General features: G+C 45.8%; 1 protein-coding gene and 1 long non-coding RNA gene across 2 annotated transcripts in view; one reads left to right on the top strand and one right to left on the bottom strand.

The window, feature by feature from the left end:
* Positions 1–6,178: 6,178 nt before the first annotated feature.
* LOC118540303 (uncharacterized) lies at positions 6,179–10,433 on the bottom strand. Its single transcript, XR_004919562.2, has 3 exons — positions 9,442–10,433; positions 8,780–8,931; positions 6,179–6,637 (listed from the first exon to the last, which is right to left on the bottom strand). It is a non-coding gene; the product is annotated as an uncharacterized LOC118540303 (long non-coding RNA).
* TACR1 (tachykinin receptor 1) overlaps positions 10,321–15,193 on the top strand; it is a 156,514-nt gene continuing 151,641 nt past the window's right edge. The window contains exon 1 of the mRNA XM_036099428.2: positions 10,321–11,496. Within this exon, the coding sequence (XP_035955321.1) occupies positions 11,108–11,496 (389 nt within the window). The 5' untranslated portion in view covers positions 10,321–11,107. The remainder of the gene's footprint in view (positions 11,497–15,193) is intronic.

Below are 15,193 nucleotides of genomic sequence, written 5' to 3' on the forward strand. Positions count from 1 at the left end.
TTGAGCTGACCATCCAGCTGGTAATGCCTTAGCTTCTAGGACTTCAGTGGTTGTGGTTACTGCATAACCTGCTTTTCAGGCACCCTTTTGGAGGTAACTGCTGCCATCGCTGAACAGCTTGAGCTCTGGATCCTTTATGGCTTGATCTCACAGATCTGGACGGCTCATGTAGACTTCATCAGTCACTTCGGGGCAGTCATGGTCTGGTTCCCCCTCTTCCGTGGGGAGAAAGGTTACTGGATTTAATGTCCTTACTGTTTCGAGGGTGACCCGCGGGTTTTTGCAGAGGAGCCCTTGGTATTGTGCTAGCCGAGAGTTGGAAAGGAAGTGGTGTCCTTGTGCATTCATGAGGGACACAACTGCATGAGGGACCTTGACATTAAGTTCTTGCCCCAGGGTAAGTTTGTCTGCCTCCTTGACGAGTAGGACTGTGGCTGCCAGCACCCTGAGGCACAGTGGCCATCCCACTGCCATGGGGTCCAGCTTCTTTGACAGGTAAGCAACTGACCGTTGCCAGGGTCCAACAGTCTGAGTGAGTGCCCTGAGCGCTATTCTTTCCTTTTCATGCACAAAGAGATTGAAGGGTTTCTCTACATCTGGTAGGCCCAGAGCTGGAGCCTATCCCAGGGCAGTCTTTATCTCTGTGAAAGCGGCTTCTGCTTCTGAGCTCAGTCCAGGCAGGGGGTTCTTGATCTGGTCCCCCTAAGAGATCATAAAGGGGTCTTGCTATTGCTGAGAACCCAGGGATCCAGATGCAGCAGAATCCTGCAGCCCCCAGGAATTCTCATAGGCCCCTTTTTGTCTGGGGCTGTGGCAGGGAGATGATGACCCTTTTCCTCTCCAGTCCTAGTTCTCTTTTCCCTTGGGTGAAGAGGAAACCAAGGTATCGGACCTGTTCTTGGCAGATTTCTGCCTTCTTCCATGAGGCTTGGTATCCCGAGTCTGACAGGAGCTGTAGGAGGGGCCTCTGTGCCTTTTGTACAGTCTTCTTGTGTGTCACTGGCGAGGAGGTCATCCACATACTGGAGGAGGGTGTGTTGTGTGGCTTCCCTTGGGAAGCTGGCGAGGTCTGCAGCCAGCGCTTCCCCAAAGAGGGTTGGTGAGTTTTTAAACCCCTGTGGGAGGCGCGTCCAAGTCAGTTGCATCTGGGGCCCTGTATCAGGTTCAAACCATTCAAAGGCAAACAGTGGCTGGTTCTGGGGAGCTAAGCGGAGGCAGAAGAAGGCATCCTTCAAATCTAGGCAAGTGAACCATCTGGCCGATTTGGCTGAGGAGGGTGTATGGATTCGGGACCACTGGGTGCAGAGAGATGGTCACCTTGTTGATGGCCTGCAGTCTTGAACTGGTCGGTATCCCCCTCCTGGCTTCTTGACTGGCAGGAGTGGGGTATTCCAGGCTGACTGGCACTCAACTAGAATACCTGTTTCTTTGAGTTTGGTCAGATGTTCTTGGATGCTGATCTTAGCTTCTTGTGGAAGGGTGTATTGTCTTCGCCTCTGAGGTTGGGCTCTTGGGATCAGTTCAACAATGATAGGGGCCTGATTCCGGGCTAGTCCAGGTGGGTTGTTTTCAGCCCATACTGAAGGGAAGGCGAGTCTGAACTCCAGCGGGTTGCTCGATTGGGCCTGGGCACAGAATAGCCTCCATTCTTCTTCCCTTGGCGTGGTAATTGTTAGTATTAGAGACCTCGTCTCCTCTTGCCTTCGGTTCAGGCAGAGGCTAATGTGTCCAGTGGGCTCAAAGGTTATCTGAGCCCTAAGCTTGGAGAGTATGTCTTGGCCCAGGAGAGGGATGGGGCAATCAGGCAGATAAAGGAATTCATGCTGGACCTTGTGGTCCCCGAGTTCGTACTGGCAAGCCTGGCAAAAGGGCTGTTGTATTGCCTACGTCCCAGTGACCCCAAGGATGGTCGCAGTCCTTTTGCTGAAAGGGGCCACTGGGGAGGTGACAACAGAGTGCTTGGCCCCAGTATCAACCATAAAAGTCACTGGTTGGCCCCCCACCTTCATTCCGACCATGGGCTCATGGGGGCCAAGGAGGAACGAGCTGGTCCCCCTCAGTTTGAGTCCATTCCCGTGAAGCCTATGAGGTCCTCCTCTCAGGGTTCTTCCTGTAGCGGCTGGGCTTTTGAGCCTTTCCCCGGTTGGGACATTAGTTTTTCCAATGTCCTTTCTCTTTACAGTAGGCACATTGATCCCTTGCCAAGGGGGTTCTGGGTTTCCCCCATTTTGGTGGTTCGGGTCTCCCCGTCTTTGTGTTGTCCTTTTCTTTTAGGGCAGTGGCGAGGAGGCTGACTTTCTTTTTCATCTTTTTGTCGGCTTCCTGTTTGGCTGGGACCTCCCTGTTCATGTAGACCCTACTGGCAATTTCTATTAGTTGGGTGATGTTCATCCCGGCAAAATCCTCTAGTTTCTGAAGTTTTTTTCTGATGTCCGGGGCAGCCTGAGCCACGAAGGAGGTGTTTACCATCTGTTGGTTTTCCTGTGCCTCAGGGTCAAATGGAGTGTATATCCTGTAGGCTTCACATAGTCTTTCATAGTAGTCCCCAGGGGACTCCCCTGGTTGTTGAGTGACCGAGGATACCTTAGTCATGTTCATGGGTTTCTTAGCTCCTGCCGAGATTCCCTGGAGGAGGGCCTCCTGGTACCGGCAGATGTGGGCCTGTCCCTTGGTTGTGGTGAAATCCCATGCTGGGTGCTCTTCGGGTGCGGCCATATTAGCCCAGGCAGCAGGGTTGATGACTCCCACTGGTGTGTGCTTTTCCAGGTACTGCTGTGCACCTTTCATTATTCTCCTTTCCTGTGTTAAACAGGGTGTAGGGTAACTGTTGGCAGTCTTCCCAGGTTGGCCAATGAGCATGGAAGAGGGATTCTATGAGGTCTACCATGGCCTGTGGTTTCTCAGAGTAGGATGGGGTGTTATGCTTCCAATTGAGGAGGTTGGTGGTGGAGAAGGGCTGATAATAAATCATGGAACTGCCAGGCTGGACCGTCCCATCTTCATCGTGCCTCTTGGGTTCCTACGTCTCTCATACTGGCATTTGGAGGGCGCTTGCATCTAGCCTGGGGCACAGCCTGGCTGCTGGTCCTGGAGAAAGTGGATCCTCTGGGCCTGGGGGCACCAGTGAAACTGATGGTGGCGGAGTGTCTGTAGCTGAAGGGCCAGGTGTAGGTGGTCTTGGGGGTATGTACGGTGGGGGCAGGGTTGGTTCATCCTCGGGATCTCTGGCTAGGATTTGTGGAGACTGGGGCTTTTGCTGATTTTCTTCAGGTCACTTGGATGAGGTGATTAAGATTCTGGCCTGTCCCTGCCTATTGCAAGTGAATCGCACCCAGCGGGGAAGGGTCTGAGCAATTCCTAGCCAGGAGTCAATGTACGGAAACTGGTCAGGGTGTCTTGGTTCTCCTGTTACGACTCACCATACTCGACAAATCGTTGGGACATCCAATGTCCCTTCTGAAGGCCACCAGACATCAAAGGTGGGCCATTCCAATTCACATAGGGTTCTCAACTTGCCAGGGTTCATCCTGACACCATAGTCTCCTGAAAACCCCTTCTTGAAATTTTTGATCATGGTCTCTAGAACTGCAGGTTTACTCTGCCCTGACCCCATGGTGATGTCCCTGTGTGCGGTGGGGCAGAGACAGACAAAGGGGGGTGCCTCCTGAGATGAGGAGACCAATCAGATGCCCGTCTGGCCGTGTCCTGAAGGAGCTTAGGTGAGGCTTAGCTGTAGCAGTCTCAACGTTGTGACTTATGATCGGAAACAATTCCGATGCTGCCATAGAGTATATGCCGTTAGCCACGGAATCGCAGACGGGCCCACTCAGACTCTGTAGGCTTCTGGGGACCTTGAGGGTGCCGGCCCATGGAGTCACAGAATCAGTCTGCTTGAGCAAGCCAGGTCGGACTGCACATTCACTCACACATTCACACTCCAGAAGTTATTACATTCCCTCCCTGAGAATCCCTAACTGTGAGACCTCTAAGAGGTCTCTAGGAGGTGATCAGGCTCCCCTTCCACCCCAATGGGGGTGGGCCTGTCTGGGTCCTGGGGCCCCAGGCCTTACCAGAATCCGATGTCGGGACCAGGTCCTCACCTGGCAAGTCTCCTCGAGTCTGGCGGGAACAGCAGAGCGGGGACCGCCCGAGGCAACCGGGGTGGGAGACTGCCGAAAATTAGGCAGGGCGCACCTTCTCCGTTATGATCCTTCATTCCCTCACCGCCCCGCCGTTGCCCTAAACCGGTGGCAACAATGGGCCAGTGCGGTTGGGTTTCCTGGTCAGGGAACCAAATGTTATGGAACCTGGACTGGATCTCCCGACGGAAGAACCAAGGGGCACCCAGAGATTTTGGAGGATAGGAGGTTTATTTAACGCCAGCAGGCTCAGAGGAGAGTGGTCTCCAAAGGTCTGAGCCCCGAGCACAAACAAAGGGGGCAATTTATACATATCTACTTCCGCATACTTGGTACTTCTGGCGCATGCGTGAAGCAGGGCATGGAGAAGAACCCCGATTGGTGCATGCGGGAAGCAGAGCAGGGAGAACCGGGAAGAGCCCCGGGTCAAGGATTGGGACTCTCTTGCTGGCTTGGTCAGCCATCGTAGGACACAGAATTTCCTTATCACAACATATGTTAATTAATTGATTTTAAATAAAATAAATTTAAAAAAAAGAAAATGAACTCCTGTTACAAACAACATAAATGAATCTCACAGTTGTAACGTGCGGTAAAAGAAGCTATACAGGCATAATTCCATTAATTTAAAATTCAAAAACATGCAAATTGAATCTACAGTTTTAGAAGCTAAGGTAGTGATTACCTTTGGAGATGACTGAGAGAGAGGGTGTAAGAGGGTCTCTGTCATTCTAGTAATAGTCTATTTTTTCCCTTAGGTTGTGTTTACACAGATATGTTTCCTTCCTGATTTATTTAGTTCTACACTTATGATGTGTGTCCTTTTCTGTGTAGATTCATACTTCAATGAAATTTTATTTAAAAAATAAATATAGATATACATTTTCGTTTCAAATATTAAATGGTCTTTAACTTCTCTCCTAAAATATTCTCCAGTAATAGAACAGAAATATTTAAATAGTTATAACAACTTAACAGGTCTGAAAATACTCTCCAGTAATAGGAAATAGTGATTTTCTTTAAGAAATGAGAGGTAGGGACACCTGGGCGGCTCAGTCGTTAAGCGTCTGCCTTCAGCTCAGGTCATGATCCCAGGGTCCTGGGATTGAGCCCCACGTCGGGCTCACTGCTCCAAGGGGAGTCTGATTCTACCTCTCCCTCTGCCCTTCCCCCGAATCATTCTCTCTCTCTCACCCTCTCTCTCTCTCTCAAATAATAGAGTGACTATATGTAAAGTGGGTAGAACAGTTGTTTCTGGCACACAGTAAGCATTGTTGAAGAGCCATTTACCCTCTTCCTCCTCTCCCTGCTTCCTGTTATTTTTTTATTAATGTTTTGTTGTTTTTGTGTTGGGAAGATTCACAGTTTGATGAATCCTGATCTGGTGCTGCCTCCCTGCCTCACACCACCTTTCTAAATTCAACCATTGTCAGGCAATTCAATCCAACCCAATACATATCTATTGATCATGCCCTGTAGGGAAGGGACTGCTAACAAATGAATAGTGAATAACATGGTTCCTGCCTTCAGAGAACTAACAATCTAATTTCCAAGAGATATAATATACACCAGTTTGTCTTCTGAAAGGATGGCAGGAAGCCAGCATCTAATAGTAGTAACTCATCCACACTGGAGGGGGAAGGGGATGCTTCCACACCAGTGGCTTCAGGAGACCAGAGTTTATGGGGACCTGAACACAGCTGCCCTCCCTTTCCCAGCCAACTCCAGTGTTCTCTCCCATTATCCACATGGCTTCAGGCCTTAAGGGCAGCTGGATATAATTGAGCCCTGGGCCTGTTGGGGGTTGAGCTAAGAGAAGAATAGAACTGGGCAGGCTGGGCTCTGCTGGGAGATCAGCATGGAAACCTGGAGAAAGGACCAAAACAGAAGAGCCTGGATACTACTCAGATCTGAGAAGGGAGGGGGGTAGGAATTGTTTCTAAAACATCCAGAGGATGGATCTAGGAGACCTAGCATGATAACAATGAGAGTCTTAAAAGGAGAAAAAAAGGACTAATGGAGAAGAGGTAATAATTTCAAAAAATACTAGCTGAAAATTTCCTTGAGATGAAGAAAGAACTCATCTAGTTTTGTGCTATTTAAAGTAAAAGGTCCACATATTTCCAAAACTTGCTTGAAGAGAAGACTGACCCAGGGTATTTGGTAAAAACACAGACTGCTGAGCCCCAATCCAGATCCACCAAATCAGAGTTTTTAGGGGAACAGGATAATGTTTATTAACAAGCAGCTCAAGAGAATCTTATCATTAAGACATTTGGAAAACACTGGACCTATTTTAAACTCCTCAAACTTTAATATGCATACAAATAACCTAAGGTCTTACTAAAATGCACATTCTAATTTAGTAGTTCTGTGCTGGCCCAGGGACTTACATTTCCGACTAGTTCTGGGTAGTTCAGGGACCAAGACTACTATTTCTTGCCATAGTTAGAGATGAGATGCTTCCCAATTCATTTTTTGGTGCATAACACTAATATCTGAAAAAGAAAAGGGAAAAAATCTCTATATCAATCTCACTTAGAAAAATAGATGTAAAAATGTTAAATAAATCATTAGCAAGTTGAATCCAACAATATATCAAAGAAATAATATAGCCTCTGACCAAGCAGAAATTGTGCCAGGAATGCTAGGTTGGGCCCAGTGTTGGGAAATCTATTCACTTAATCCACTTATGTCAACAAATTAGTGAAAAAAAATTACACAATCATATCAACAGATCCTGAAAAAGGCATTTAAAAATAAAAGAAATTACAAGACATTCCTTTTAAAACTTTTAGGTTAAATAAAGTAGAAGGAAACTATTTAAACATAAGAGACTGTTTAGCAAATTTAACAAGAAGTATTATCCTAAATGGTAAAAATTCAAAGTCATTTTAATTTAAATTCAGAAACTATACAGAAATACCTGCTATCACCAATTTTAATTTAACATTGTCCTAGAAGGTAAAGGAAATTCAATGAGACAAGAATATGCTAATGATGTGATTGAAAACTTAAGGAAACTCAAATAAAAGCACAAGAATAAATATGAAATTTAGTAAAATGACCAGGATACATACACACAAACACACTCACACAGACACATACACATAAATACATATACACAGAAGACAATGGGTTTTCTTGGATCTAGAATAAAAAAAGAAAAAGTATTTCATCTAAAATTGAAACAAAACCTACAAAATATATGGAAATAAATGTAACCAAAAGACTGGATCTATTTTAACCAAAATTATAAAATCTTCTTGAAAGGCATAAATAAGACTTGAATAAATGGAAAGGCATACCATATTCTTGGATTAAAAATAATAATATCAAAAATACAATTTTGTCAAGATTCAATAAATTCCACAGCTCCAATTAGAATACTAATGCAGTTTGTTTTGTTTAATTTTAAATTGAATTTAAAATATTAAAATTCAAATGTGATGTCCAAAAATGGATTTGAAAAAGCATGAAATGAGCATCCAGATGAACTTGCCTTACCAGATATCAGAATATTTTATTCCTGTATTAGTCAGGATAAGCTATATCAGGGTGAATAACAAATTAATCCCAAACCCTGGTATCTTAATATAACAAAAATTTATTTCCCAACTCATACTACATGTCCAAAATGATTGGGCAGCAGCCTGGGTTATATAGTTACTTGGGAATTCAAGGTAATTAAGACCTGTCTTCTTGTAGCTGCATCATTTGGGACTTGGCAGGAGAGAATACATGGAGAAGTGTGTGTCTCTCTCTCTCTCTCTCTCTGACACACCCACACACTCTCTCTCTCTCTTTCTCTTCTGTGCTTCATCCTAGAAGTGACGTACATCACAACCTATTGGCTAAATTAGTCACAAGGCTCTGCCTAACTGCAAGGGGGCTAGGCAAAGTAGAAGATCGTATTAATCAAATATGTATATATACATATATACATGGTATTGCTGTAGGAATAGACAAATGGATCAGTAGGAAAGACTGGAGAATATAACTCTTAAATCACATGTATATGTAAATTTAATCTATGACAAGGATAATGGTTTAATTCACTAGGAAAATGGAACTGTCAAAACTAGCTAATTATATGAAAAAGAAAATACTTTACATAATATAAAATAACAAACTGCAGGTGACTTAAAGACCTCATCGGAAAGAAAAAGAAAGAAAGAAAAAGGAAGAAAGAAAGAAAAGAGAAAGGAAAAGCAAGAACTGCCAAGAAACCCAGGATATTTATATGGAAAAAAGCCAGGATTTTGTAAAACTTTTTAAACCAAGACTTGAAAACCCAAGTGTTATTAAAGTAAATACAGACGACATAAAAATTGTTTTTTTTATGACAAATACATAAATTCAAGAGATAAATAATAGCATTAGAAAAATACTTGAAATATTCATCACAGGCAAAGTGTTTATATCTATAATATACAAAGAGCTCTGAGAAAAAAGTGCCTGGAAAGCAATCCAACAGAAAAAGGGACAAGGCATGTGAATAGACAAATTATAGAAGGGAAAATCCACATAGCCAAAAAAATCTTAGAAATTCAAATTTTCTAGTAGTCAGGAAAATAAACACTATGTATAAGCAATGTTATAATATTTTACATATTTTAGAATGACGAAGCTAAGAAGACCTCTAATACCCATTACTGGAAGCAGTGATGAGAGATCCAGGGTGGAAGAGTTCCCTCCCACGAGAAGATTCCTCCTTTGCAACCTGTCTAAATAAGGGCATGCTGTGCTCCCCCAGGCATCACTGGAATTTTCTCTTCGGGTTTAGGGGTGCCTGGAGTACCAGAGAGTGCAAGGTGAGGTTCATATAAATGCTGAAATTCCAGGCTTCAACAAAACCAAAGTGAACTAGCAGATTCCTCCACCTCCACCTACCCCCCTCGCCCCGCGAGAGGATCCGATTTTAGCCCGGCATAAATCCGTACAATAAATTTCCAAGCCTTAAAGCGCTTCCTGCCAGATACGTTGCTTGCTCCCCGAAGAGGCGCGCAAGCAGGCAGGACTAGTGCGTAAACGCCGCTCCCGGGAGAATGCGGGCTTGCGCCAACCCGAGCCTCTGCGCTGGGCCATGCTACCCGTCCCCACCCACGTCGCACAGTTTTGAGTCCCGGCAGTGAAAAGAGAGGAGACAGAGTATGAATAGATGGCCCCCAGAAAGACTCCAAAGGTTCAGTTTCCCCGGAGAACCGTATCTCCTGGGCGCTCTGGGCTGGAAAGCCCTCCAAACCTCAGCCCATCTCGGCTTTTCCAAAACGGTTCGCACCCAAGGGCGAGCCTTTCCCACCTCCTTCCCAGTGCCCGACACCAGCTCCGCGGTTTGAAATGGCCTTCGACTGGCAGATGAAGCCTTGAAGTCCGCCGGGGGGGGGGGGGGTAGGGTGGGGAGAGAAGGGGGACAAAACTGCCTTCCAGTCCCTATGCAAAACTGCGAGGGAGTAAGGGAAGGAGCTCCCGACGCCACCCGGCCGGGCTCTGCCCCGCAGGCCCCGGAGGCGCAGAGGTAGAAGCTGCTAGGTCCCCGGGCGGTGAACGCGAGGCCGCAGTGGGTGCTGGCAGAGAGCCCAGAGAGGCGCGTCTGGGCGACACACTGCTTATAGGTGGCTCCTGCGCTCACCAAGCTTCGTAGGGAGCCCAGCCCAGTCCCGGCTGCCTATGCGGGGGGCTCAACTGTAGAGCTCAGCTGGAGGTTTTCAGGGACCTAGGGGCCAAGTCACCGGCGAGTCTGGGGAACGTGTCCCCAAAGCTTAGTCTATCCTTGCTTCCCCAGGGGAATCGGTCCTCCCAGAGAAGGGAACTAGGTATTTGGGGTTATTTCCTAAACACGATCTCAGGAAAGTTGTTTTCCGGAGACCTGGAACTGGGCATTGTCACCTCTTCCTTCTCGGTAGCAGCCAGAGCGAGCCCGTGGTATGCTCGGGCTGGAGAGAGGCCCGGAGCGCAGCGCTGGCACGTCGCCCCCACACTTGCCCGACTCCCACAGCCACAGGCAGGCGCCTCTGCAGAGCTGTCGCAACGCTCTGGGCTGCTCTCCCTGGAAGTTGTGTCCATCCCTACAGCTCTTTCTCAAATCCTTCCTTTCTGTGCTTCCAGCTGCAGAGTCCGTCCGGCGCAATTACTCCGAGGCTACCTAGCGCCCCCTCGCGGAGTGCGTGGGGCGCGGGGCTTGAGACTCCAGCAGCAGGTAGCCGCAAAAGGCGAGGTGGCTGCGTTGGTGGAATGAGACAGTTGCCAACAGCTGGTTCAGCTGCGGCGCTGCCCACGAGGACTGGCGAGTACGCAACCCAGGTACTGCCCCTTCTCGGTGACGTCTCTGCAGAGGGTTATAAAAGCCTCGCGCGCAGCCTGCCGAGGTTCTGCTAACTCCCGAGCCGAGCAGGACCCGAACCAAAGAGGCGCCTGCGAAGCTGCAGGCGGCGGCGGCGGCAGCGCAGCAAAAGCAAAGGAAAAATCTCCAGACGGACAAGGGGCCACAGAATCCCCGCCATAGACTCAGAACTTTTACAGGTCGTGCTGTGACGAACACTCTCCCCTTCGCCCCTAAGTCCTCCTGCAGAACAGGGCTTTGCATTTGCCGCTGCGAGCAGCGGGAACAGGAGTTGCAAGCAGCAGCAGGTGCAGAAAGGTCTCCTGGTTCCCGGAACCGTTAGCCGTGGAATTTCTTTCCTTTTTCCAGTCCCACGGAGTAGAGACACTGTCTCCGGATTTCTGAACTCAAATGTTTCCTGATGCTTGAAAGTGGAGGAATTCAGAGCCACGAGAAGCAGCGCATCTAGAAGCGTTTATCTTCGGAGCGCCAACTCTCCTGCTTGCAAGAAAAGAGTTCTGCCCAGAAACAGCCTGCAGCCCTCCTGTCCTGGTTAAACAGGACCCTGACCCCAGCCGTCAGCCTCAGGGCCTGCTGCAAAGGCGGGGTGTGTGCAGGGAGGAGGGCTTAACCACTTGGCGGGGGAATGGATAACGTTCTCCAGGTAGACTCAGACCTCTTCCCCAATATCTCCACCAACACCTCAGAGCCCAACCAGTTCGTGCAGCCGGCCTGGCAAATTGTCCTTTGGGCAGCTGCCTATACGGTCATCGTGGTGACCTCCGTCGTGGGCAACGTGGTGGTGATGTGGATCATCCTGGCCCACAAGAGAATGAGGACAGTGACTAACTATTTCCTGGTGAACCTGGCTTTCGCAGAGGCATCCATGGCTGCATTCAACACGGTGGTGAACTTCACCTACGCTGTCCACAATGAGTGGTACTACGGCCTGTTCTACTGCAAGTTCCACAACTTCTTCCCCATCGCTGCTGTCTTCGCCAGCATCTACTCCATGACTGCTGTGGCCTTCGATAGGTGAGCTTGCCCTTTGTGGAGAAGGGAGGAAGTGTTCATAGAGAACCATGGCATTGCTGGGAGCTTCCAGGTTGCACTGCGCCTGGCTCAAGGTGGAGATTGGTCACCTGTACCCTGGGGTTTTTCCTGACAGCCAACTAAGTCAGTTGTTAATGGGGAACTTTATCTTATTTCACCATTTCCTTTTCTATTTCCTTTTCCTTTTTCTCCTCCTTTTCACTCATTGCCAGTCTCCCTTTCTTCACACACCTCCTTTTTCCTTCATTTAACCCTATTTTCTTCACCCCTCCTGCACTCATCTCCTTGACACTTTCCTTTCCACTCCTCCTTTGCTTCTTTCCATATATTCATCCTCTCTCCTTTACCCTGAAGGCCTGAAGGGGATACCCAGAACTTGGCCAAGGGGCTGGCCTTTGACTGGGGCTTTGTGAATCTCTGCAAGCCTACTATTATGCTGGGGAGCCTCTTGGTGCCTTCCAGTTTTAAGTATGTCTAAGCACAATTTCTCATTTTTCACTTTTTCCTGGACATTTGGAGATCTTCTGCTCCCACCTCAACTCTCCAATATTATTTGTATGTGAAGAGCATTTCATTAGAATCATAAAATACTCAGGATTCTAATTTGGCTCTGTCTATGCTGCTGGGAGCTCTCATTCAGGAATGAGAGGCAGCTAGGCTGTTCCTCAGGAACTCCACAGATAGGGACCCAGGGAGCTTACCCGGGAGCTTTTCTAAATTTCTCTTGTCATGTAAGGTCAATGTTTTTAACCTGTCTGTATCCACAGAGAAACGTGCTTGGCAAAGGCAATTGAAAGCTCTTTCTTTCCTGCAACTAACTGGGATTTCAGAAGCTGATTGAAAATGAAAATGTTGGCATTTTCAAATACTGGGGCTAGCATTTTGGAATGAATGGCTCCTCAGGTGGCAGGATGGAAAATTGATTATTAGAGCACAGCTTTATCTGTATTGACATTTTTGTGGGTGTTATAGGTCTCTAATGTGTATATCTATGTGTGCACAATTATTAAATGCTTACCTGGGATGCGGAGGTATGTTGAAAACACCTGCCACTATGATTTTAAAATGGGTTCTTTCCATGGCCTTGATGAAATCAATGAATTATGAGAAACCCAAAGAAGGACCTAGAAGAAAAATCCCCCCCCAAAAAAAAACTTCCCAACTACTAAACTCTTTTAGCATAAAGATTGTTTATCATTTGCAATTGATTTAAGGTCTTTTTCAGCTTCCATAGCCAATTTAGCATAAAGATTGTTTATCATTTGCAATTGATTTAAGGTCTCTTTCAGCCTCTATAGCCAATCAGAGAAATGTTTCCAGCTTTGGGGTGGTGTCCAGATGCTGATTTTTAAGTTCCGTGTACATCTCCCTTTATGTACCTCTATGTGCTTGATATGTTGTGTAAAACAGGTTGTGGTGAATCAATTTATGTTTTAAAGGTGGAAGGTAAACCAATTACTCGAAGTGCTACTGAAATGAATTCTTTTGTAAATTTATCTTTTATGGTACTTTAATTTTCAGATATTAAGTTTGTTGAAAGTGAAGTATGCCTATAAATCTTTCTGCACTGACTTGCTCCTTTAACTGCACAGCAGACCCTTACATTTAGAAAACCCAGAGCATGATAAATGACTGAATACAGGTGTAGTGAAACCTGCTGTGATTTCAGCCTTGATGAACTTTAAATTAGAGGAAAGTTGCTATTTTAAATGCACTTGGGCCTTGTGTGGGCTCAAGGGAGACCTGTCAGTCAGTGTGCGCCTGAGCATTCAGTAGCTGATGGAGCACCAGCAGCCGGCTCTCTTGCTTTGGCTTACACAGAATTGATATGTTCCACAGCCATGCTCTTTCTCTTTGAACTTAGAAGGCAAGGGGCAGGAGTCAGGGTCAAAGTCTTCACACTGGATTGGGTAGGGAGCCAGATTTTGGCTGCCTTGACCCTGGCATCTCAGGCTCCATTGTTCTTTCTCTCTAGGCAAACCAGAGACAGGACCCTGACCCTGCATGACACCTGCTCAGTGAGGGAAATGACAGCAGTGAGAAACGTCCGCAGGTCCCTAATGTACAGATACAGCCCAGGGAGATTATCAACATCATGCTCAAGGTTAGAATTCAAGGTAGAGGTTGGGATTAGGCTCCAGGGCTCTGTCTCCAAGTGCTCCTTCTATTTTTCCTTGCTCAGCCTCATGAGCACAGTGAATTAATTCCCCACAGGCCCTGTGCTGGAGGTAGCTCCACTGCATTTGTGGTCATCCATTCTCTCCCAAGAATGTTTTAGAAAGGAAGGGGCTGTCAGCTCTCTCCATATGAATTATCTCTCCTTTCTTCACCAAGACAGTGCAGACTTTAAGGAAATGGTAAATTATCTTTTTGTATGTTTCCTTGAATTTTTAACAGGTAATGTCTAAGTCAAGTCTTTAAAAACAAAAGCAGCATGGTTTTCCTGATTATAAAATTAAACCTGTTCATTGCAAAAACTTGGGAAATACGAAGAACATGGGCACAAAAATACAAATCAACCATTACTTCACCATGTAAAAATAACACCTGTTAACATTTGAATTTCTCTTCTGTGACTATTACACTACATAATTGAGGTCAGATTCTATATAATTTTGCAGCTTATTTTTTTCCCATTGATAGTAATGGAAATCATTAATAATGCTTTCGCATGTTATTAAGAAGTCTTCAGTAACTTAATCTGGGGCGCCTGGGTGGCTCAGTCGTTAAGCGTCTGCCTTCAGCTCAGGTCATGATCCCAGGGTCCTGGGTTCAAGCCCCGCATCGGGCTCCCTGCTCAGTGGGAAGCCTGCTTCTCCCTCTTCCACTCCCCCTGCTTGTGTTCCCTCTCTCACTCTCTCCCTCTCTGTCAAATAAATAAACAAAAAATCTTAAAAAAAAAAAAAAAAAGAAGTCTTCAGTAACTTAATCTTAATGGCCTCCTATTATTCCATTATATGAATGTGCTATTATTACTTTAACCATCCCCCTACTGTTGGGCATTTAGGTGGTTTCTAAATTTTTTTTGCCTTATGGTTAATGCACTAATAAACATTTCTATATGATAATTTTGTTTTGCTTTCTTGATTATTTCCTTAGGATAGATTCCCAAAAGTGGAATTACTGGGTCAGATGAAATGAATTAAGAAAAAAACCTTTTTCTCCCAATTTTAAGGGATTGTAAACTCTGAGCAAAGCAAAGAACACATCTGTTCTGTCTTGTTTACTTTATCTCCTCAGCACAAAGCAGAGTGTCTGGCACCTAATGGTCACTACACATTTATTAAATAAGTGAATGAATGAATAAAATAATACATCTTCCCAGAAGAACATTTTGAAAATATATAAAATTATAAAGAAAATGTAAAAAGTATCTACAATCCCACTACTGACAGATAACCGGTTAAAATTCTGGAATGCTAGCTTATACTGGCTTTTTCTATCTGCATTACTTATGCCACATACAGTTACTCACACCTTTAAGGATGAATTTTGGATCACAATAAAACAGTTCAATAGTTGCTTTTTGTTTTTTGTTTAATTCCTTAACATCATATCGTGGGCATTTTCCATCCCATGCAAAATGGGATTTTTAATGGATGCGTTATATTGCATGGCTATACTCATTTATTTTACCATTCTTCTGTTTTTAGATGTAAATTATTTCCATTTTTAATAA

Source organism: Halichoerus grypus, chromosome 10 (genome assembly GCF_964656455.1).
Source record: "Halichoerus grypus chromosome 10, mHalGry1.hap1.1, whole genome shotgun sequence".
Taxonomy (NCBI): domain Eukaryota; kingdom Metazoa; phylum Chordata; class Mammalia; order Carnivora; family Phocidae; genus Halichoerus; species Halichoerus grypus.